Genomic DNA, 26,049 nt, shown 5'->3' with positions numbered 1-26,049 from the left:
TGAGAATCATAGCAAAGAAAGAGTCGACGTCAGTCATCGTCCGGAAGGGGGTCCCAGAATGAGACTCCGGCGGTCTAGTTAGTGGATATACGAGAGAATTCTGGTTTTGATTGAGAGAGAGAGAGAGATGTGATCCCTTCTTCTGGAGAAGATGGGTCTCTTTTATACCTGTCGTCGGGGAGCATTTCCCCAACAATATTTTTTGTCTTATCTGGATCATCCGGACGTGAGGGTGTCCTATTGGCGGATCATGCACCACCAACGATTATCTGCTATTGGTGCAGAACCACCTAAGAGCAGCGCTCTAAGCACTACACTTGTCGCTTTGGGGAGTGGTTGGTACTGTTTTGGTTTGTTATAAACTAGAGCGAATTGTTCTAAGCTGGACCTTGGCGCTAGAACGTCGGGGGCTAAGTATGAGGTCGTGAGGGCGAAGGCTAACCTAACACTTAAGCTAAGTAACGACCGTTAGCTAGGTCATCCTTTAGATTACCGTCCCCTTATTCTTGACGTATTCCTAGAGGGATACGTTAACAATATAAAAAACATTTAACTGGTGATAGATAATTAGATGATCAATTTCATTTACAATGTTGCTGTGACATCCCCAATTTCACGGCCAGAAAAGACCGATTTGTTTAAGCTTTGTTTTTATAAAATCAGAGTAATCCTTTGCTTAAAAGAGTTATGGAATTTGTCCCCAAAATAAAATATGATAAAATTTATCAAAATGTTTCTCAAAGAGAATGTATTTTCATTAAATAATAAAACCTCATGATGTCATGTTTCGATACAGACCAAAAGCATAAAAAATATAAAATAGACCTTACAACAGTTATTTATAACTACTGATCTATAATCCAAAATCTCTCGTCAAGTCCACCAACTTATACCCTTGTGCCATTATCTGTAATGCAAAGAAAACTGAGTGGGTCAGGATTGGGAGCTTGGTGAGCATATAGGGTTATCAACCCACAATAATATATTTATTATATTCAATTGTCAAACAATCAACCCAATTACCCATCCCCATTATCTTCTTTATTTCTTAAGGTTTTACCCTAAGAATCGACTATCCTTTATTCATTCGTTCCTAAGGATTTACCTAAGGAATTGGCATGAAGTCCATTGCTGCCAAAGTTATCTATCAGGTACTAAATCCATAGCTATCAGGCGCTAACTCCATAGTCACCAAGGTTCACTCAACAAGCGTTAACTCCATAGTCGCCAAGGTTTACTCAACATGTGCTAACTCCATAGTCGCCAAGGTTTACTTTAACAGGCGCTAACTCCATAGTCACCAAGGTTTATACAATAGGCGCTAACTCCATAGTCACCAAGGTTTATACAATAGGCACTACGTCTCATAGTTGCCACTATTTCATCTACCCATGTTCTACCTAACATATTTTGTCGAAATAAAATACATATATAGTTTGAATCATTTAACACCCGTATAAAAACATCAATTCCAAGCCCATCTCAAATAGACAAATAATACATAACACATAGCACGTATTTCATAGCTAATACTTTATATTTATGTGTTAGAAGAAAGTAACCACACACTCACTCCATATAAACAACAATATATATATATATATATATATATATATATATATATATATATATACACACACACACACACATATATAACACATATTTTATAAAATAGTTCATATCTATGTGTAAGATGAAAGTGACTACACACTCACTTGATTAGAGGATGATCGGACAGCACTACGGCTCTTCAAATAGTATTCTTCGGTGAAACCAGAATATCTTCACACACCGGGTTTCTCGTGGACAGAGCTTCGGCTCGGAAACTCTTTTCTTCTCGGGATCTTTGGGCTTCGGGACTTGCTTCGAGTCTCGGGATGTTATCGGGGCTTCAGGGGTACTTCTTTGCACGTAAATCGAGGTAGAACGGGAGAGAGAGGAGAGAAAATAGCAACCCTAAACGGCTGGCCCTTCAAATCTATTTATAGGGCAAAATTGGCCCTTGCCACTTCGTGACACCTTTTTCCACGTCGTGGGCTTGGTCGTCACTGCATGCGTCATCGTCCACTTGCTCTGTCACGCTCCAGAATGCGTCAGAAGTCATGCCACATCGTGGCCACTGTTGCCACGTCATGGTCTCTGACACAGCTTTGGGGTTCGCGCCCCGAACTTCAGAAACTCATAACTTTCGCATACGAACTCCGTTTTCGACGTTCCTTATATCGACGCGTAGGCGAGATTATGATCTACAACTATCATTTAGACTCCGTCGGCTAATTTTGACTTTATTTTTATTATGTTATTTTATATTATTTTTAGTAGGTCGGGACAGGAAAACTCCGTTATAAACTCATAACTCCTTCGTCTGACGTCCGTTTTCGCCTATCTTTTTATCGTTTCACTACTATTAACGAGATCTTCAATTCTCGTTTAGATTGTTTTGGCTAAATATCGCTCTAACGTAAATTCACTATATACGTCTCGCTGTGTCGTGCCGGTTCTTTCGCGAAACTTCGATAGGTCATAAATTATTCGTTATAACTCGGATTTCAGCGTTCTTTATATGTACGAAATCCTTGTAACATATACTATAACTTAGTTAAGATTAATCCTTCTAAATAATCTTCCATCAAAAAGTCATTTTTGATATTTATCATCTCTAAATTGACTAGCCCAGATCTACGGGCGTTACAGTTGCATATTTGATTTGCGAAATAATACATGAGTATTTGATCCGGTACTGCTTTGTTATATATATATATATATATATATATATATATATATATATATATATATATATATATATGTGTGTGTGTGTGTGTGTGTGTGTGTGTGTGTGTGTGTGTGTGTTTATAATAAAATGTAAACCATTTTATCTAGTTCGACATATCTGCTCTGGACCCCATCACGTGGGGGTCAAACATGAAATGATAACAATATAGTTTAACATGCCAAAGTTTGAATTTTGTTCCTTTTTTTCTAAAATTTCGCATCTTAAGATTAGACTCTCGCCTCATGGAGAAAACATCGTTATATAAACCCTCATTAATCTTGAAAAGATAGACCAAACACTCATATGACTCATAGTTGATAGGAAAAATACAAAACTATACATATGTTCGGGAAATTTAAGAAGAAGTTGTGTTATAGATCAAGATAACGAGATTGTTTGGATAGTTAACAAATCACGATTTCAATTTTTCTTGAAAGCTACTTACACCCTATTCTTAGGATCGACATTACCAGTAACAGTATCGGGAATGGTGTCAATTTTACTACTAGTAACAATACCGATGATACCGACTCCCGAATTTCATATTTTGGAGTACCGAGTATTGTCCTATGTTTTTAAATTCGATACCGGTTCTAATACGGTACCAATAGGAGATCAAGATTTGGTACATATTTTTACACTTTTTAGAAATAAAAATACATTTTTTATATTATTTTTAGAAGTATAAATATGTTTTGAACCGCATAAATTAGCAAAAAAACCTATATAAATAAATAGCATTTAGAAAACGTAAATATGATCTTTAATTAAACAAGCTTTTAGTATATAAATACATAGAAATATGTATGTATACATGAATACATATAATATAAAATATATTAAAAAAAAACTTATTCAAGATAAAAACAAAATAAAAATACAAACGTAAGGTTTTCCTGAGAAATTTATTCCATGGTAAAGTTGAAATTTTTCTATAAGAGGTCACAAGGTTAATAGTAGATAAAAAAAAACTAAAAAACTTACACACCTAAAAATGATTTTAGGATAAAACCATATTTTTTTTTAACAGACTTTAAGGCTTTTGCGTTAGTAACCCCTAATTTTATTATTGATCTTTTTACATAATAGTATTCTTACGTGATTACATGTTGATATTAAGTGTCTAAAGTCGTACAAAAAAATTGCTGGTTTCAAACTTAAAAAAGTTGCTTTAGGGTGATGTTTGACTTGTTGATATGTCTGACTTATCACAGCAAATTATTTTGATAAGAAGTAGGTCATCTAACTTTATAAACAAGACTTTTAAGTTTAAAATAGTGGTTCTAACCTCCACATTGATTTTAAACACCTTTACACTAAAATCAAATAAATATCAATATCAATTATGAAAAACAAATAAATCTTGGTTGTCTTATATATTTGTATGGATTCTTTTCAATAATTTTGGTTACAATCAAACACTTGGAGGATGTAACTAGGGGTGGAATGGGATGATTGATTGCTTTGTAATGATAATAGAGGTGAGAACTACTCTTTTTTAATCATGTAATAGAACAAATTTGTTATTATCAGAATATTTTATGTAAAATGTTATATGGAAATATAGAATAATAACTTTATTATATCAAATGGTTATAAAGGGTATTAATATTTTATTTCCTTCGTGTTTGTTATTTTTTTCTCTTTAACTTGATATATTTATAATGTTATATAAATACAACATTTGATTAATCATTTTCTATTATTTTTTTAATAAAAATCAAATTATATATTGGCGAACTAGTATATACTAAAAGACAGATTATCTTTAAAACAATTGAAATTGAAAATTTGAAATTATGAAATGTTTTATTTTTGAGCCATACGTCTACATAAAAATCTTATATTTAAGTTAAAATGTATTAATTCTTTCTCTAATATTTTTGTTATCATCTTCGTGGTTTGTAATATTTATATCCTTTTTTATAAGTCAAGTTAAACTTTTCATAAGTGACATAATCATTTTATTTACTAGTATTTTTGGTTAATAAAAACAAAAGATTTAAGTTCATTAAAAATAAAGACTATAATTTTCTATTAAAATATAATCATTTTATTTACTAGTATTTTTGGTTAATAAAATAACAATATTTAAGTTCATTAAAGATAAACACTATATATTTTCTATTAAAATAAAGATAAAAAGAATAATAAATTTTAATATATATATATATATATATATATATATATATATATATATATATATATATATATATATATATATATATATATATATATATATAACATCAAATCAATTAGGGGAGGGATATTAAATGGAAAGAGGGGGGTTGAATACCTTGACCCTTATATTATTTGATAAATTGATAAACAGGAGATACATTTCTTGTGGAGATAGATCACTAAAATTAAAAGGTTCATGTGCTCAAGCAAATATGCGGGGTACTATTTAGATGAAACAAAATTTAAAAATTTGAATTATTGATTATTTAATAGAAAGAATTCTAATACGCTTCAAACAGCTAAACAAGTTATATTTTACCCTTTTTCATACAAATAAAATAAAACTGAAACTTGATTGGTTGGCATTTTTTTTTCTTTGAAAAAAAAGGTGTGAGGTACCTAATTACCTAAACATACTTCAAATTTGATAACTAGATATTAGGGCATCTCCAACCCTATAAAAAGCCAATTTTGCATTATAAATTATACTATAACGCTCAAACCCTACATTATACTTAACATTAGTATATAGTCTTGAATATTAGTATAACATTTTATATATATATATATATATATATATATATATATATATATATATATATATATATATATATATATATATATATATATATATATATATAGTGTTGGATTTTAGCGTAACATTAAATATAGTGTTGAATAAAAAACGATATACATAGAATATTCTTTTTAGTGTTAAATATAGTGTAATGAGTTGAATGACTTTAGTGTATATATATATATTATCTTTTTACATTATAATTATAGATATAATGTAAAGAAATAATGTTCGTGGTTGGAGATGGTCTTAACCCAATAAAAAAACTATTTAATCTATATCAATCTTCGTTAGATATATTCATATTTTAAACCTAAACGACATATCAACATCATTCGATATTAACAAATAGCTACTATACGTGTTAGATCTTGAAACGTAAAGTTAAACTTAAAGCCATGCAAGGCCATTAAATTGCACATTTTTGGGCAGTTTACTCAAACTATGATATATTTTGTCTACATTTACGTTTTTCTAATAGAAAATGAACTTTTCTAACGATAGTTTTCGGACTAGCTTTTGTACATCAACTAATCTCTTGATGCGAACATGATGTTTGATGTTATATTTCATGTCCTGAAGTCATTGTTGACAAACTCCATAGCCACATGGCCTTGTGTTTCATATTTTTGGATTATAAACATTCCTTTGCCAAGAAATAATGTGATTGGCCAAACGTTTTCTTTTTAGGTTAAAAAAAAGTGTTTGGAAGCTAGTCCTTGAAGTAAAACATGTATATTTTGCCAGATAATCCTGTAGATTATATAAATATTAAAATTAGGCTTACAATTTGAAGTTGGTACTTGGTGACTTGGTGTGTTGTATGAAGATGTGTGGAAGACGTAAATATTTTATGGAAGTTTTAATGGAGGAGCAACCCAATATTGAGTGCTTAGTATTTTGTAAATTGGTCAATGGTTGCATACTTGCATATTATGTGTTCAAGTTTTTGTTTTTTCGGTCCAATTGGGAGAAGAGGCCCATAGAAGCTTCTTCTAGAAGGCACAAAAATGGGCTTCATAGAATTGGGGTAAGGGATCACTTTGTTTTATGAAAATGGCAACACCGTCTAAAGAAAATACCAAAGGGGATCAACATTTGTCAATTGGTCGTGCAACATTTTTAAATATTGACAATATGAGAAAAGGTCACGAACATTGTTTTAGATGAATGTGACTAAGGTTGTGTTTTTTATCTTTTTTTATGAACTTAATAGAATCATAATGCTTAAATACAGACAGATAACACGTCTTATTAGGCCACATGACAGGATGGAGAGCTGTCTTGACATCATTGAGAACACCATTTCGGGTGTCCAGGTAATGAGATTTTTCTTCATGCACAGCATATCTAACCCGATCTTCCTTCATCTATTTGCATAAATGGGTTGTAAAATATTGCATTGGTACTTGTACATCTTGCTATGGTTGACCAGACGAGAAAATGTTTAACTTGGAACATGGAGAATGCTAGATGAGAGAGATGAGAATGGCTTGAACATTTATCTATTAGGTTAAAAAGTGTGATGTCTTAAATTGCTTCCAACATTTGGTGTCACATAGGCCTCATGTAAGATGCCTCAAACATTTATCATGTAATGCATCCATGATGGGGTTGTGTTGATGACATGGAGACGGATATATATATATATATATATATATATATATATATATATATATATATATATATATATATATATATATATATATATATATATATATATATATATATATATATATATATATATATATATATATGGAAAAGTAAATATACCTTAAGGGTATATAAGTTAGGTACCCAATTAGTCAAAACTACATGGTTTTGTTAAATTGTTTAATATTCTGAAAATAAAAAAACAATAAACAATTTCCCTAAATTGTCCGATATCGTTTAATCGAATACTCGTCTATCTAACCATTTCCCTGAAATCGATTGGTGTGGGAAAAATTGAAATCAACAGCAAATCGAAAGTGAAGATTGAAGATGCTTGATATCATCGATATCATTGAATCATATTCGTTTCTCTAAGCCTTTCCTTGAAATCGGTGTGGGAAACATCAAAATCAACAAGAAATCGACAATGAAGATTGAAGATGTATGATATCATCGAACGTATGAACTAAGATCGTTTCTTCTCTACTTTAACTAAGATCCTATTTTTCTTGTATAAATCTATGTTCTTTTAGGTATGTGATGCTTGGAGGTAAAGAAAAAAAAAACTCTAATCATTCAATTAGAAATGGAGAAAAAGGGAATCGTTTCAAATTCGGTCATCTAAACCACAATCATTGATGCAGACACAAATCAAACCACATTGAAGAAGCTGTAGGTCTATTTGCAGAAATGAAGTCCAAAGGTATCCAACCAATTTCTTCTCTAAATGAACTTAATGAACACAACAAATCAGTGAATTAACCTCCAGGATTAAGTATTATATTACATCTTTCTACGGATTCTTCCTGGGATTTGTTAGTAATTTGGCTGATTGATTGATTGATACTATTAAAACATGTATAAAAGATGGTTATACGGATTCTCCAACATAGTTCTTTCCTATATCTGTCTTTTATTGTCAGTTTAATGCTTATATATAAAGATGGTTATTGGACATAATATAGTACATTGATTTCACACTTGATTAGTTTGAGTAATGAAGATATTATATAATTATATCTTTATTTTAAATTACTAATCATGTTCCAATAAAATATTTTGCTTCGTCTCTATTAAAAAATATTTGGAGCTAGTTTTATTTTTTATTTTTATTTTATTTGAACCTATCTTAATATTATGTACAATTTAAGTTAATGTTATTATTTTTATCAAGTTTTTTAAAACGGTCATTTATAGGTTTAATTTTTAACGAATTTTAAATAAACAAGCACATGCTATTAATCATTTTTAAATATGAGGATAAAATAGTCACATTTACTCCTATTCTCTGACATTTTATTTGGTTCAAAGAAGAAACCAATATTTATGTATACAACACTTTATATATGATCATCCGTTAACCGCTTAATCTATAAAGGACTCAACGAGAAAATGCTATGAAACCAAGGATAGTTACACAAATTTCGAACATTAGTCACTCAATTCCTATATTGAACTTCAATATCAACATGTGTTTTACACCATGAAAATTTGATCTTTACATTTGAAGAAAAAAGGACAACAAAAAATAAAAAAAGACTACATATGCACCTATTGGCAAAAGGCCAACAATTACCATACAAATTTCCAGCAACAACCATCTGAATCTTGCATAAAAAACTAGTAATATCAAAATGTGTTCTACAACATGCAGATCTGATGTTTGCTGCTAAAATTTGTACAAACTTCTTTTTTCATATAAAAGATACACATTTGAACTTTAAATTGGATCACGATAGTTGAAGTACAAGATTTAGTTCTTGTGCACTTCTTGCTGTCAAACCACCCCGCCTACAACCAAAAATAATCAATAACAAATCTGGAAGTTAATGTCATTAAGTTCAAAAAACATTAGTTTACCTTATAACATTTGGGAGACTTTTCTGGATCTTTTGGAGCTCCACATGGCATTCATTGCAGCATTCAAATCTGTCATAAAAGTCAGATTTTTATGGAATCAGATTCAAATATCTTACTAGTTATATGCAAGAATTGGCCTTTTAAACAACAGTTTATACAAACCTTTTTTCTGCATGAAGATCAACACCCACAGATGGAGGTGTTGAGATTGTGGAGGTGATTAAAGGCCCAAAGACAGCTACAAGCTTCAATAACATTTCCAACGACACGTTTATATGCCTCTCTGTGTTGCTATCGAGTAATCCCAAAAGTAAAGGCAACAAGCAAGAGAAGTGATCTAAATTTAAACACTCTGTGTTTTCCAGCATAACACTAATCACATCTGCATGTACCTGAAATCAATCACCCAAAATAACATGTCAAATGTTATGCTACAACACACAGTATTTGTTGTAAAAGTAAAACCCTGCGATGAATGAATGGTTAAATACTCACTGCATGATCTGGTAACTTCTGCAACGCATTAATAGCACCCCTTGTGTCATTTTGTGCCCAAAAATGCCCTATAACCTGGTCAAATCCAATCACAAATAAAACAAAAAGGAAATTAATTTAGAAAAAAGAAAGCACCCAATTTTTTTAAACCACGTGCTATGTTCATTTCATTTGATTAAATAGTAATACTGAAAACTAAAAGGTACCTGAAGTTTTGTAAGGCGAGACTGAAGAGTGCTTAAAAATAACTCATGATCAATCATCAAATCTTCAGTGTCATCATTCTTACACATCAAACCTCTTCCTGTGGTTTGTGGATTATCCTCCTGCCAGTTGTTAAAACTTAAAAGTAAATCTATTTGTTACTTTTTGTGAAACATATAACTTCCTTTTTCAACAAAGGGAGGAATCTTACAAACAAGGGAGAAAATTTAGGTTTTTCAGTTGTCATATGTGTAGAAGTAATTTGCCTTGGTACAGCTGGCAGAGGTGAAGTTCTGGTTCTAATTCTACTTCTTTCAGGTATCACTTGAGAAGAAGCTCTACATCTCTGTGCAACTGCCATTGGAGGCGACCTAACTTTTTCCGATATTACCCTTTTGGAAGCAACAGGTCTTCTCTGAACTGATAAGACCTTAGCTTTAGGGGAAGCTTTAAATGTCACAGGTGACAATTTAGCTTCTGATACTGACAAAGACGCCATGTCATTATCAGGTGTCTTTATTGGTGACGTGGCAGTTTCAGGTATTGCACATGTGACCACATTGACAGGTGGCTGTTCTACAGTGTCACCATTTACATACATGTTATCTGTATTAGGTTTTTGAGATTCTTTTTTCTCAAATTTCTCAACAAGATTGCGAGTCTTTCCATTTGAAACTGCAACACATTTAACAGGTGTCAACCTTTTGTTGGAGGAATCAATGGATACCTCATGGTTAGATGAAGATTTTTGACACTCTTCTGAAACACTAGTGGAATTATGTGTTTTCTCCTCTGAAGAATCAGAATCAATCGCCACATCATCAGTAAAAAGCCTTCTCTGGATGTTTGTATTTGATCCATCTTTTCTAGAAACAACAGGAGTCATGCCTGCAGCTTTACTTCAAACAGTGAGTATTACAGTAAAGATAAAATAGGTAAAAGATTAAAATAATTGAGATAAAAACTTACTGTCTACATATATATTCTTGATATCTTTTGTGTCATCATCTGAAGGTATAAATGACATTCTTGGAGTCTTGACTCTCTCTATAACACTTTCCTGGAGATCAGTTTTTGGCTCCACATGAGCTTTTTCCATGGCTATCATGTTATGTGCATATGGTTCAATATGCTTCACAAACAGAAAGGTATACAAGTAAATAATAAATAATGTGAAATTATTTAAATCATGGAAGGATAAAGAATTAAAGATAGTTACTGAAACATCTGTTGCCCAAACTCCAATAGAGTTTTGATAATATGAGCACCCTAAAAGCTTCCCATCATCAATACAAAGGTCACCCAAGGTTGACCATCCTATATCAACAGCATCATGACAAATTATAGGCTCCCATGAATACACCTTAAAAAAAGTCAAAGTCAAAGTCAAAGTGAGAATTATAGTTTCCAAAAAGCAAACTATAAAAACTAATGTAAAAAAGAAGAAAAAAGTTAGAACCTTTAAACTGTTGTCTAATCCACAAAAGAGTGTTCTTCCATCTGGATGAAATGTAACTGATCGTACCCCTGTTGCCTGTGTAAAATCAATAAACAGGTCATAAAAGAAGGATTGTGGACCCACATTGATACATAGAAGTTTCTATATGTATACCTCAGGCCGAGTTGTTCCAATCAATTCAAAGGTTTCCAAATCCCAAAATTTCACAGTTCTATCTGATGAACCTGGAATTAAGTTTAACACACACATCATCAACAAAAACATTTTTAAAAAACATGGAGAGAAAATACTCAAAATAGAAGCCATTGTTGGATGGATACAAACCTGTTGCTAGAAGAAACTCGATAGGGTGGAAATCCATTGATTTAATGTGTCCTTCATGTAACTTGAACTCATGCAAGAGTTTTCCAGCAGTTAAGTCCCATATCTTTACAACATTATCAAGTCCTCCAGACACCACCCATCTTCCATCAGGGGTAAATCTGATAGTACTAATTGCTCGTTTATGACCCTTATATGTATGAATGCATCCTTTCTTTCGAATATCCCATATCTTCAAATTCGTATCCATGGATCCTGATGCAAGAAACTCACCAAAAGGATGGAATTCCAAGGATGTGCAGTAGGATCGGTGTCCATTAAGTGTTCTAAACACTGCATTTGAAGAAAAAGAATTAGTCATCGAGTAAAAAAAAGTACTACAGAGACTTAAGGTGATTACATAAAAAGTCATAAATACCCTTTGTCTCTTCTAACTCCCAGAGCTTTACCACCCCAGAAGAAGCTCCAGCAGCCACCAAAACTTCGGTTGAATCAAAAGTTACAGATTCTATAGGGCTCGTGTGGCCACTTAAACTCTGCAACAACAAAAAAGATATAATCGTTTAGAATCATTTGTACATTTTCTTCGATTCATTATAATTTTAAAAACTGAAAGATGAAGTTTGGGTATTGAGACTATATAAGTCCATGCCATATATCAAACAAACAAAAAAGAAATTGGAAGCGAGTACTGACCGTTATGGGTGCTGCTTTCCCAATTGACCAAACATTCACAATTTCATCATCACCTCCTGTAATAAAATGTCGTCGTGTTTTCTTTCCAATTTTGATGCAGTTCACATTAGCAGAATGTGCCACAAATTCCTCTATATATAGATCAGTCAAGAAATAACAAACCCCAAATTTGGTTCACGCTTGAACATATGAATCTTCATCAACCCTAACCCCTTAAAAAACAACACGACTTGGGAGACTAGATGCTTAAACTTGCATTTGCATAAAAAAAAATCCATGTATCTTTGTTTCTCTTGTGTCTTGAAACAAATTTGATTTTCTAGTAGGACTTATAGACAGTGATATATCTGTTATGAAATTTTACACCAGAAGAAATTTTTATTTTTCGCAATCAATCTTGAATCCGTAGCATGGGGGAAAACAGACAGAGCAATCAAAACAACCATTTCTGACACTAAGGCACCTCAACATATGTCAAACATTGCTGAAATACAATTAAGTCGTAAACTGGTTACTTCTATGAAAAATTATCAAGACGCTAATTTCCTAAAAAAAAATTGGAAGATCACTGCCCAAAGCATGAAATCAGCCGATGTTCTTAAAAAGACCAAGAGAGAGTGAGAAGAAATAAGAAATTGCAGTGCGTCTACTTCTATAGATGAAGAGATGAAGAGATGAAGAGAGATGAGATGATAACGACTTATTCATATGCCAAACAAGTCCAGGAAAGAATCAGCCAAAATTCAAGTAAAAAATGTCTAAATTGCAACAGAAGGTAACAAAGGATACGCAATTTATATCCGCGTTTCGCCATTAAACTTGAACTCGATCGAAAAAGAAACTGGTATTCTTCGCCTTCGTTGTCGGTGCTTTAGTAACGTTTGATGATCTTTACGTGTCGACTGATCAACTATACAATGTCGATTGAAGAAGAAGACAAATACAAACTCGTATTATGTATAAATGTATATGTACGTATGTACAAATATACACCAATTTCTATATACAAGATTGAAAGAATCCAAATGCTGCAATCAGGGGTTCTACGAAAAATCCACCGGAGAAAGATTGGAATTTTACTTTTTCTCGAGAGCAGAGCCTGGGTTTGCCGGTAGGTGGTGTGCACAGTTTTTGAAAGAGAGAGAGGGATTTAGAGAGAGAAAGTTGTTCGGAGCATGATTGAATTGGAAGCCGTTTATTATTTCTTTTTTAAGTTAACAAAAGCTTCTAATCATTGTATTTCAAAATCTTTTACAACATATTACATATATAAACTCAGATATGCTAACCTAACCAACCCATAATAATATATTTTGGTTGATTTTCAATTGCATTATTTATACACATATATTTTAATTTAAACCCTTTTAATATATACTTATTTTTACTTTAAAAAGACAAAAATTACTTAATTAAAATAAACGAGCATTGCTTTTGTGCGTAAAAGTTTAGGAACAATTAAAAAATGGAAGATATTAATCATCGTATCAATTTTAATGGAATACATTTTGAACAAGTAATATAGCAAAGTGGCTAGTGGCTACCATCGTGGTTTTGTGTAAAAATCATATAAAACGATTAAGAATATATCATGATAAGTTTCTATATTATTAATTTTTACATAAAATAATAATAAAATATTATCTAACTCAATAAAAAAATTACAATAAAAGAAATTTTGAATTCAGTTATACGGACGAAAGAGCCCCCAGATTTGAAAACCTACGGTCACAAATGAGTAATTTACAGGAAAATCGTTTTGCTCTTTACACACTTTGCCGACCTACCTTTAGGCCCATACAGATTCTCCTCCCCTATGGATTTTTTTTATATATTTTTTTCAATTTTCTTTCTTTAAATAATACGTATGGGGTATGGGTATATAACTAGATTTTTTATTTTAGAAATCAAATTAATTCGAACAAAACAGTTTTCTTTATAATATTCATTTGAAATTCTTATTCATTTTTTCTTTCACTATATTCATTTGAAACTCCCATGACTTTTCAATTTCTTTCTAATAATGATTATAAGTTGATTAATAAGGTTAAAAAAATATTTTTTATTTCACCACATTCATTTGAAACTCCCATGTATTTTTCCTTTCATTGCATTCATTTGAAACTCTCATCACTTTTCAATTTATTTCTAATAATGATTATAAGTTGCTTAATAATATTAAATAAATATCAAACATAAAATATAATCATATATAAACTAAATTTCAATATTAAAAGAATATATTTACTTCTACTTATAAAGTTATGTTTTTTTTAACTTTTTACATATTATACTTAATTTATTAATTTTAATATATTGTTGGATATAAACCATTGTCATTTTAAAGCTACAACTTTTGAACAAATTGTATAAAATATTTAAATTATAAACTTAAATATAACATTACATGAGCAACTTAAATATAAATTTTAGTTTAACTAAAACAACCCAAATAATATTTTATAAATATTTAAAAGTGATAAATTATAGTGTCTTTCTAATAATGATTATAATTTGGTTAATAAGATTAAATAAATATCAAACCTAAAGTGTAATCATAAATAAACTAAATTTCAATATTAAAATAATATATTTACTTCTATTTATAAAATTATATCTTTAACTTTTAACATATTATACTTAATTTATTAGATTTAATATGTTGTTGTATGTAAACCATTATTAATTTAAAGCTAAATGCAAAAACTAAATTATAATATCAATTTAACTAAAATATTTTCTAAAGATATTTGTATAATTGTTAAAAGTTTTCAAATAAGTAGCTTAAAATAATTTACAATAACAATAGTTAAAATAACTCTATATAAATGATTATATGGTTACCTATAAAATCAAAAAACAACGCATGATGTTTTAAATAATTATAATGATAGAAATTAAAACGTGAAGAAAATAAATTTTAAAAAACTAATTAACAATAAAAAAAACTATAAATAACATTAAGCCATATATTCTATTTAATTTTATTGATTACTAACTCGCGGGTAAAAGTCATTCAAACGGTTGAGATTATACAGTTCTAATAGATGTATATATTATCATATAATTCAAAATAGTCAATATATTATATCAATTTAGTATACGTATTATTATATCAAATTTAACACGTTATTGTTATATTTAAAAAACATATATTTGTAAAAATTTCAACTATATAGGTGTTTCTGCGCAACGCACGAGCATTCGCCTAGTATTCTAATAAATGAATAGGTTTATTATTCTATTGACAAGTGTCATTATATTAAAATTTCTCATTAATTATATATATGTCATATAATGTCATTTGTCAACATATTAATTATCCATTTCAAATTTTAAATTTCTCATCCTAATTACATTAAATTTTAATTTCAAAATTTAAGTTTTTTCACTTTGATTGTATTAAACTAATAACATTAGATTAACAAATAAAATAAAATTAATACAAATTATAAGGTAGTATAACTTCACGTATTTATTTAAATCAACGATTATAATTTTATATAACTAAAAAAATATCTCTTAAATAATAATTTATTTAAAGTAACTGATTAATAATTTAGATTTTTTAATATGAAAGTTTAATTAATTTTACAACCGTGGTTCTCACGGGTTATAAACTAGTCTAGTTTTATAAATTACTCTTAAATATATCTATGCTTTTTAAAAGACTTGAACATTCATTCTCAAAAAAGAAGGGCAACACATGATACTATTGAGTTAAAAGCTTTTAGTTATTAATATTAGATAACTTTTATATTTATAATTTTTTTTCCTTGTGATATATAACTAGATAACTTATATATTTTATCAATTTTCTTTTTAAATAGTACTTATTGGTATATAATTAGATAACTTTTACAAAAATTTTCTAACCCTTATAAACGAGTTTGTAAATAAAAACAACCACTTTAATTTTTTATTTTTCTGAGAAACGACCGCTCTCTCTAGAATATCATATTCTGAAGTATGTAACATCATTCTGGACATGAGTCGTTCAAAGTATTTATTTTCATTCCGGAATACGATATTCCAAAGTATTTATTTTCGTTCTGGTGGTGGTTAGTAAGAATTGGGTCCAAAATCTGACAACCCGTACATTCTGGACTGGAAAAGTGCATTGCGGACTGTACTCTAGAATGGAGTGTTGTTTCAGAGAGGTAAAATTAGGGGTATTTTGTGGTTTTGTTTCATATATGTAATATATTTGTGTGTTTGATACTTTCTTTATACGTTTCGGAATGAGTATTTTTCGAGTGTCAGTTTCTAGTGGAGGGCAATGGCAGTGTATCGAGGGATCTATGCAATATATTGCTCCAGATTACACATGTAATGGTGTAGATATAAGCAATGATATCAACTTCGATGTGTTAACTATGTTGGTCGTCTCAAAGTTTAGGTTACACACTAATCACATACGTTTATCTTTTCAATGTATCTAATCAGATATAGTTATGTGGATTCTTGATGATAGTGATATCAGATATTCTGTTAGGTTTGTTAGTAGTATGTCTCATAACATAATACAATTGTTTATTGTTAATCATGTTATGGAAAGTGGTATTCATCGATTCGTTGAGGAAAATCGTTCAGGTGGAAATGGGTCTTCTGGCGTTGGAAGTAACCAAATTTGTAATTAATTACCTATGAAAACCAATCATGTTTCTTCTTACAATGGCTCTAAAGATGGGGGTGATTATGTATAAAGGTAAGGTTGTTGCTGATGCTTTTCGTACAGTTGATGTTGATGAATCTACAAATGATGAGGCAAAACTTATGATGCTAGTTGATGTTAGTAATATAATTCCACATGGAGAGCCAGTTAAACATTTTCAGAGTTACATTGAATCTGAGAGGGAAGATACTGAAAATGAAGAGGAGGAAACCAAGCCCTTACAACTCCGAAAACCACAAGAGGAAAAGTTTCCTTTTATTTTTCCGATTCTGAAGAAACACAAACCACTCATTGGGGTATGCCTGAACCTTTACCATTTCCCAATTATCTCAACAAAAACGTAAAGGTGCCACAACCCACATGTATACTTTCTGTGTGAAGTTATACCAACTCTTTAAAAGCAAAGAAGAACTTAAGCTTAATTTATGATTCAGAAGTGTTACTGAAGGCTTCCAATATAAAGTGAAAAAATCCACAAAAGACAGGTATGAAGCTGTTTTCTTTATGGATAATTGTGACTAGCGGATACACTCAACAGAACATAATCCTACTAATACATTTCAAATGGTTAATCTATTGGACAGGCACACTTGCTCAAACACACAACTACCTCCATATCACTGAAAAGCCAATAAAAAGTTATTATGTCACTTCTTGAAGGGCATATTAGCTAATAGTACAAGTAATATGTTGTCGCGAGGGGGGGGTGGAAGAGATACGACAAAGTTTAAATTTTAAATAACCATCTTAGTGTACATATTCATATTGGGAAGCATGGAGTGCCAAAATGTATGTTCTAAACCTGTTAAAAGAGACCCCTGAAAAAAGCTTTCAAAGACTACATTTATATTGTTATAACTTGGAGAAGAAGAATCCAGAGACGATTACACATATAAAGTCGAGTTATGACAAAAAGAATTGAATACCTTTTCATGGTTATCGGTTGCGTGGTAATATTTCTTATATAATGAGTTCTTTATATTTATTGTTGTTACATGTGTGACAACCCGGAAAATACATCACTACCCGTCGTTAGATTCTAACAGTGTCAAAAGCATGTAATAGGACAACCATGTAACCATTCGACATATATAAATGTTTATATTATATTTTGTCCTTAATTACGTCAACCTTCAAACTCAAAATTTAGTGCGCGAAAAATCGTGTCACATTGAGAGCATGTTTACATTTTCTGAATATACACGTTGTCATGATTTCAAATATATAAACTTCATAAAAATCCGACTTAGTGTGGAGGAGATATGATTTTTATGGTAAATAAAAATCTAGCACACATAAAAAGTTACAACGTCAAAAACTACGAGGAGAATGGTCGACTTTTGGCAGAAGTCACCAAAAGGAGAAATATAGTACTACTCAAAGTAGAAATTTTGAGACAAAGAATGCCTAAAACGGAAACCATATGTAAGCATTGTGATGTTTATAAAAACATAACAGTTATAAAACACGGGCTAAAAACGAAAGTTGGAATTAGCCAAAATGACCAAAAGGAAGTTATAGTGTAAGTTTATATAAGTCGTTGAAAACGGAGCTCGTATGCAAGAGATATGAATTTTCGGAGTTTGATTTTCACCCTCACGCGCACCCGTGCGCAGTGCGTGACTTAAACCTGACGCATGGATTCGTCAGGATCCGGATGACATGGCATGAGGAGATGATGACACGTGGCCGCTCCATATGGATCACGTGTAATTTTGCAGCACACAGTGTGCGACGTGCATTAAAAAATTGGCTATAAATAGCAAGTTCCGGCATTTCATCTCCTCACACCTCAAAACACACCACACCTCTCTCTCTCTCTCTCTCTCTCTATCTCTCTTTCAACTTCTATGCCACTGACTCCCGACTTTCAGACTTCCAAATTCTATTTTACATCAGTGGTTTCACGCTTCAAGGGCGACTTCACGACCCCACTTTACCATTTTAAAATCTTTTCAAGAGGGGGGATACATGTTTCTTTCATAAATATTATTGACTGTAAAACCTAGTAATATGATTATACCTAGAACATTAGGATGATATTATTCTCGGTAGATACTCTGCCCAACTGTTAGGGATAATACTATGTCTAGTTGTTATGCTGACTTACACTGATAGAAAACATCACACCCAGTTGTTACGCTGGTCAGTTGCCAGGAAACACTTTTTCTCTAGTCATCACTATAGCCAACCTTTAGATATGCTTAGTACCTAATGGTTACTTTTTCCCAAATATTCGGCTACACGAAACACTCTAACTTAGTTTTATATATATATATATATATATATATATATATATATATATATATATTTATATATAATAAGTATCTTGTATAAATACAACAACAAGCAATAATGTGATTGTTAAATAACCTTTAGTTGTAAAGTCCTAGGACTGTAATTGTTAAATCTTAAGTGAGCAATAATGTGATTGTTAAATACAACAACTAGTTGAATAACCTTTAGTTGTAAATCCCTAGGATTGTAATTGTTAAATCTTAAGTGAGCAGGAAAGATATGTACAGATCTATATGGAGTTGAAACCTCCACTCGCGGTTGCTAGCTACAACCTGACGACAGTCGGAGCATACATAATTTTCTAAATTTGGACGACGTTTGATGAAGCGTTGGGATATTGGGCGGACGACAACAACTAGTCATAACTCGATTATAGTAACTCATTGTAACATTGTTAAACTAATCTATCTAAAAACTACTACTAGGAAATAAACCCAAGAAAGTATATATAGAATATAAACTCAGGTATACGAGTTTAGATAACAACAACGCGGACATAATAAAATGTTTCAAAGTAAACAAAACTTGTGAATTCACTGACATTATGTTAACCTTTAAAACCACATGTATTCTCAAGAGAATGAGTCCAGAAGGAGATGGGGAAGATTATGCAGCAGGAGGCCTATGTGTTTATTTTATTGTACTTTGCTTTTGTAACGTATATGTACCTTGAACACTCGTGTAACCTATATTAATTAATAAATAAAAAGTAACATTTGCATAATAATTGTGTGCTATTTAATGTGACTTTGTATCTATGATCCAACATCCTAACGTCACACAGCCCAACGTTTCCATCGCCGCCCGGGGTGTGACAGATTGGTATCAGAGCTACATGTTATTGGGAATTCGTAATTCCTTAGGAATTACGACTATAACCTATGGTATACACTCTAATTAGGTTTAACCCTTAAACCTAATAACTTAAAAGTATTATTATTAGTTACACTACTTCTAGAATACTTACAGGAGAGGTGTCTAGTTTGAACTATCGCTTGGGTTGTTGGATTTCAGAATGGTTATATGCTAAAATAGTCTTGCCTTGTAGTATTTCTCACCTGGCCAATCCTTACTTGATAGTCTTGAAGTGGATAAACAAAAATTAATAAAACACACACAACCAAAAATATATTTAAAGATATAGAGCTATATAGATACGCTCATATAAATATATTTACGCACCACAAGATAAATCCATGAAATCACAAACTCAAGAGTTTAGGTAAAAAAAACGATATCTAGAGTTATTATATACAACAGTCGTACCACAACTAGACCTAGTGTAACATTCCAATCTTCAGGTATGAATTTAAAAGCTTATTATTTATATTTTTAGGGAAACTCGACGAGTTGGAAGGCTCCAACTCGTGTAGAAGTATATTAATCCGCGTATCTTTCAAGGTTTACTCGACGAGCTGGAAGGCCCCAACTCGACGAGTTAATGGTTGTTTAAGAAACCCTAATTTCCAGGGTTTTGCATGTTATGAAGCCATGGTTTCAGATCTGGACATTTCATGGCCCCTTTTGGCATAAAGTTGTCATCTTTATAAGTATTGGCCCTCCTTCATGCCCTAGGTCCCTTGATAAGCCTTATTTGAGTGTTTTAGCCTCTTTAATGTCATGCATGGGCGTAAAGTTAGCAACTTTACATGGTATCTCAGTCCTCGGGGACCATATCTATGGTTTGGAGCATTAAACTTGCTTGGTAGCGTCTGAATGCATTAAGTCTAGGAAAACTCGGCGAGTTGCTATGCCAACTCGACGAGTTGGTGAAGGTTTTCCCGCTTTTTTGGATGTTGAGGAACTCGACGAGTTGCCTCGAACTTTTCACGATTCTCTTAACAATGAAGGAACTCGACGAGTTGGGTCAACATGGACTGTTGACTTTGACTGTTGACAGTGGAATTTGACCATGGTTGACCAAGTTTGACTTTAAGGGTATTTTGGTAATTCGGGATTTTAATGAAGTGAGTCACATGGTGGTTGTAGGCAGTCGAGGTCGGAGCTGAGATTTGGGGTTTGATCTTCTTGATTCAACACTACTTGTGAGGTGAGCTTTCCTTACTGTATTAACAGGGTCGAAGGCACTGATGTCGGCCCTTTTGGATTGCTATCCTGGTTATTGCATGATGATATGCTTAGTGATCTGTTAGATCTGTATCCTGGTATATAGGATGGTGTTGTGCTTAGTAATCTGTTAGATCTGTATTGTAACACCCTGAGATTCAGGTGCGTTTCTTTTACCCTTATTCTTTGTCAATTAGTCATGATTAGCCCTTGTATGGAGAAAACTTAGCAAGTGAGTACGTTGGGCGTACCAAAGGGATACGCTGCGCGTACTCGTGTACTTAGTTTGGACGCGGAGTCGCCAAGGTACGCTGGGCGTACCCAGAGTTACGCCGGGCGTACTCGGCTGTGACATCCCCAAAATCTCGGCCAGAAAGACCAATTTCATTTATGGTTTTTAAGACATTTTCAGAGTAAATGCGTTTGATTTTAAAAGAGATGCGGAATTTGTTCCCAAAAACAAAACATGATAAAATAGATATTTATCAAAACATTTAATATAGAAATATGATTTCGTTTTATAATCAAAAGTCGGGATGTCATGTTCCGATACAGATCATAAAGCATAAATGATAACATTACAAGTCATTCAACAAATATATACATATACGGACTTGTAAACAAAACAACTTGATGATTCGCCCATCTTAAGCTCTTGCGCCACTTCCTGTAATACAAATAAACTGAGTGGGTCAGGCTTGGGAGCCTGGTGAGCATATAGAGTTTTCAAACCCACAATAATTATATTTAATTACAACAATCAACAATAAACCCGATTCCCCATTCCCGTTATCCTCACCTTACGTTCCTAAAAATAAACGTCTATTATAAGGAACTTATTTCAGGATTTTCATCGGGACGGACATTACTGCAGAGGGGCTTCCTCAACAATAAGTGTCCTAAAGGCAACCATGTGGGGGATAGAGTACACCGGTGAACACGTCGTTCATAACACCTACAAGTAATGAGCCTGCTAGTGTTCCACAGGACAGTCTAGAATAGTCCGTGGTCGTCATCCATACTCTGCTGAATGACTAGAATAACACCAATAACACCGAGGCCTCTCATCTGTTTATTTCACACCAATTATCTACCCATGTTCTACCCAACATATTAGTAGATAAAAATATACATTTTTATACATTGTTTATAAAACATGTATAGCATACTTTAATCAATACATATTCCACATAACAGATGATGCATACACACATAACACGTATTTCATAGAGAATATATCAGATCTATGAGATAGAAGAGAGTGAATATACATTCACACATATAACCACAAAATATTTACACGTAGCATGTATTTTATATTAAATACTTCATAATATTGCGCTGGAAAGAAAATAACTACACACTCACTTGATCAGAAGATGATCAGGCAGCACTACGGCTTGCAGAAGTAGTGTCTCTCCGTAGATCTGGAAGATCTTCACAAAAACCGGGCTCCTCGCGGGCAGGGCTTCGGCTCGGAAATAACGCTCTTCGGGATCCTCGGGAATTCGGATCTTGCTTCGGGGCTCGGGAATATTACCGGGGCTTCGGGGTACAAACGGCACGCAAAACGAGGCAAAAACTAGAGAGAAGAAAGAGTTTGAACAAGAGAAAATGACTGATTTCGAGTTCTATTTACAGGCTGAGGGTCTGGGATTACGCGGGGCGTAATCTCAAATTACGCAGGGCGTACTCAGTACGCGGGGCGTACTTTGACGTCACTACATGCATCGATCTGTGGCACTCGAGTATTGGTCAGGCAACTTGCATCCGCCTGAGTACGCGGGGCGTACTCAAATTACGCTGGGCGTAATTGACTCGTCGAACTTCTAAATTGCGTAACTTTCGCATACGAGCTCCGTTTTCGACGTTCTTTATATCCACGCGAAGGTCAGACCATACTCTACAACTTTCATTTAGACTCCGTCGGCTAATTTTGAATTTTATTTTTATTATTTATTTTTAGAAGGTCGGGACAGAAAAACTTCATTATAAATTCATAACTTCTTCGTCTGACGTCCGTTCTCGCCTAACTTTTCATCGTTTCGCTACTAACAACGAGATCTTCGATTCTCATTTAGATTATTTCGGCTAAAAACCGCTCGATCTCAAATCGAGTATTCGGATTGCATACTGCTAAGTCGAAACTTAGAAAAATCATAACTTCCTCATACGAAGTCAGATTTGGGCGTTCCTTTTATGCACGCTCTCGGTTTAACGAAATCTACGACTTTTGTTTAGATCGCTAAGGCTAAATATCGCTCTATCTTAAATTCATATTTTACGTCACTCGGCGTCGTGCCGGTTCTGTCGCGAAACTTCGACATGTCATAACTTCTTCGTTATAACTCGGATTTTGGCATTCCTTATATCTCCGAAATCCTTGTTTCAACCACTACAACTTTATGCAAAGATATCGGGCTTATCTCACACTTTAATTTTGACGCTTATTTTATTCTTAATTCATTAAATTATTAAAATTAAGAAAATACACACATAAATCACATAATTCAAATAATTCACAAATAATACATTTTATTATTTCAAATTGGGGTTACAAAGGTTAACCTAGACTATTACATTGCTAAAAATGGCAAGCCCAGAAACACGGGCGTTACAATTCTCCCCACCTTAGAATGATTCCGTCCCCGGAATAACACACCAGCAAACAAATGCGGATAGCGACTCATCATGTCACTCTCCGTCTCCCAGGTGAGATTCGGCCCATTCGTGTGTTTCCATCGGACAAGCACTAAATCAACCATCTTACGTCGCAATTTCTTAGTCTTTCGGTCAACGATTGCCTCTGGTTCCTCAATCAACCTTTTGTTCTCATCGATCCTCAACTCCGAAAGTGGAATTATGTCGGGAACTTCTCCCGTGAACTTCCTCAAGTAACACACATGAAAAGTGTTATGAATTCCATTCAGTTCTTCTGGTAGTTCGAGCTTGTAAGCTTGGTTCCCAATTCTCTGAAGAACTTTAAACGGTCCAATAAACCTTGGACTTAACTTTCCCCTTTTACCAAATCTTATAAGTCCCTTCCACGGCGAGACTTTAAGCAAAACCGAATCTCCAACTTCAAAAGTCATCGGTCTTTGCTTTTTGTCAGCATAGCTCTTTTGACGGTCCTGAGCTGCTAACATTCTTTCCCTAATTATTTTCAACTTTTCTGCAGTTTGATGGACTATCTCCGGCCCCATAAACTGCTTTTCCCCAGCCTCAAGCCAACAAGACGGCGTACGACACTTCTGTCCATACAATGCTTGATAAGGTGCCATCTTTATGCTCGAGTGAAAACTATTATTATAGGAAAATTCTGCCAAAGGTAAATGTTCATCCCAATTACCTAGGAATTCCAAGGTACACGCTCTCAGCATATCTTCAAGTGTTTGTATCGTTCTTTCGCTCTGACCATCAGTCTGCGGATGGTAAGCTGTACTTAAACACAACTTGGTACCCAATTCCTCTTGTAGACTTTTCCAAAATCGTGAGGTGAAACGACTATCACGATCCGACACAATCGTTAACGGAACACCGTGAAGCCTCACAATTTCCTTCACGTAAGAATTCGCAAGCTTCTCCATAGACCATTTCTCATTGGCTGCTATAAAATGCGCATTCTTAGTGAATCGATCAATGACCACCCAAATCATGTCGTGACCACTTTTTGTTCTGGGTAGTTTAGTGACAAAATCCATAGCAATGTCTTCCCACTTACCCATAGGTACAGGCAAAGGTTCTAAACTCCCGTATGGTTTCTGATGTTGTGCCTTGACTCTTGCACAGGTCACACACTCTGCCACATACTTCGCAATGTCGAGCTTCATTGTCGGCCACCAATAATAGGGTTTCAGGTCCCTATACATTTTTGTGCTACCGGGATGAATCGAGTACATGGTTTTGTGAGCTTCTTCCATCAGAAGATCTCTGACTCCTCCTGTCTTAGGTATCCAAATCCGATCTTGGAACACCTTCAGTCCGTGACTGTTTATACCGAACTCCAACGTTTTGCCCAAACGTTCCTCCTTCCGGTCATTCTTCTCAGAAGCTTCGCTTTGAGCTTTCTTTATACTTTCCAAAATAGTCGAGACAACTTCAATTCTCAATGCTCTTAGCATTCTCCTTTCAAGATTGACTTTCCGACTGAGAGCATCAGCAACAATATTGGCTTTACCGGGGTGGTAAAGTATCTCACAGTCATAGTCTTTAAGTAATTCCAGCCAGTGTCGTTGCCTCATATTCAATTCTTTCTGACTAAAGAGATATTGGAGACTCTTATGATCAGTGAAAAGTTTGCACTTCGTGCCATAGAGGTAATGCCTCCATATTTTCAGAGCGAAAACTACCGCTGCCAACTCCAAATCATGAGTCGGGTAGTTCTTTTCGTGCTCTTTCAGCTGTCGAGACGCATATGCGATCACCTTATCCCTTTGGGTTAAAACGCAACCCAATCCAACCCCAGACATATCGCTATAAACAGCGAAGTCTTCAACTCCATCGGGTAGAGAAAGTATCGGTGCCTCGCATAGTTTCTTCTTTAGTCTCTCGAATGCTTCTTTATGCTTATCACTCCAAGCATAAGTAGCTCCTTTGTGGGTCAAAGCTGTTAATGGACTAGAGATCGAAGAAAAGCCTTGGATAAACCTTCGGTAATATCCGGCTAATCCTAAAAAGCTTCGGATCTCCGTGGGATTCTTCGGTTGTTCCCACTTCATCACAGCTTCGATCTTCGCTGGATCAACCATTATCCCTTGTTGGTTGACCACGTGACCCAAGAATTGGACTTC

General features: G+C 33.3%; 1 protein-coding gene and 1 long non-coding RNA gene across 4 annotated transcripts; one reads left to right on the top strand and one right to left on the bottom strand.

Moving 5' to 3' along the window:
• The first annotated feature begins 7,379 nt into the window (after positions 1 to 7,379).
• LOC111919526 (uncharacterized) lies at positions 7,380 to 11,791 on the top strand. 2 transcript variants are annotated; one of them, XR_006190532.2, is made up of 4 exons: positions 7,380 to 7,626; positions 7,718 to 7,887; positions 10,062 to 10,891; positions 11,299 to 11,791. It is a non-coding gene; the product is annotated as an uncharacterized LOC111919526 (long non-coding RNA). The 2 variants fall into 2 exon arrangements; XR_002859531.3 differs by having other exon boundaries at positions 7,380 to 7,643.
• Positions 8,605 to 13,147, bottom strand: LOC111919513 (katanin p80 WD40 repeat-containing subunit B1 homolog KTN80.3). 2 transcript variants are annotated; one of them, XM_023915066.3, is made up of 14 exons: positions 13,009 to 13,147; positions 12,220 to 12,350; positions 11,942 to 12,059; positions 11,527 to 11,856; positions 11,356 to 11,426; positions 11,203 to 11,277; positions 10,963 to 11,106; positions 10,713 to 10,875; positions 9,955 to 10,637; positions 9,746 to 9,865; positions 9,540 to 9,614; positions 9,207 to 9,436; positions 9,045 to 9,113; positions 8,605 to 8,975 (listed from the first exon to the last, which is right to left on the bottom strand). In XM_023915066.3, the coding sequence occupies exons 1-14, from the start codon at positions 13,031 to 13,033 to the stop codon at positions 8,915 to 8,917; spliced, it is 2,295 nt and encodes a 764-aa protein (XP_023770834.1). In that variant the 5' UTR covers positions 13,034 to 13,147; the 3' UTR covers positions 8,605 to 8,914. The 2 variants fall into 2 exon arrangements, with proteins under 2 accessions (XP_023770834.1, XP_023770843.1); XM_023915075.3 differs by having other exon boundaries at positions 9,955 to 10,631.
• Positions 13,148 to 26,049: the final 12,902 nt, after the last annotated feature.

This window comes from Lactuca sativa, chromosome 4 (assembly GCF_002870075.4).
Source record: "Lactuca sativa cultivar Salinas chromosome 4, Lsat_Salinas_v11, whole genome shotgun sequence".
Lineage (NCBI taxonomy): Eukaryota > Viridiplantae > Streptophyta > Magnoliopsida > Asterales > Asteraceae > Lactuca > Lactuca sativa.
Note: the sequence above shows the minus strand (reverse complement) of the source record. Positions and strands in the feature narration are given on the sequence as shown.

What these genes read in the sequence shown, in the direction of transcription:
- LOC111919513 (XM_023915066.3), bottom strand. Translation starts at nt 13,033, where the DNA reads ATGGCGAAACGCGGATATAAATTGC. An exon ending in GGAAAGCAGCACCCATAACG is followed by an intron (nt 12,060 to 12,219) that starts GTCAGTACTCGC and finishes TTGTTGTTGCAG; the next exon opens with AGTTTAAGTGGCCACACGAG. An exon ending in CTCGCCTTACAAAACTTCAG is followed by an intron (nt 9,615 to 9,745) that starts GTACCTTTTAGT and finishes GGATTTGACCAG; the next exon opens with GTTATAGGGCATTTTTGGGC.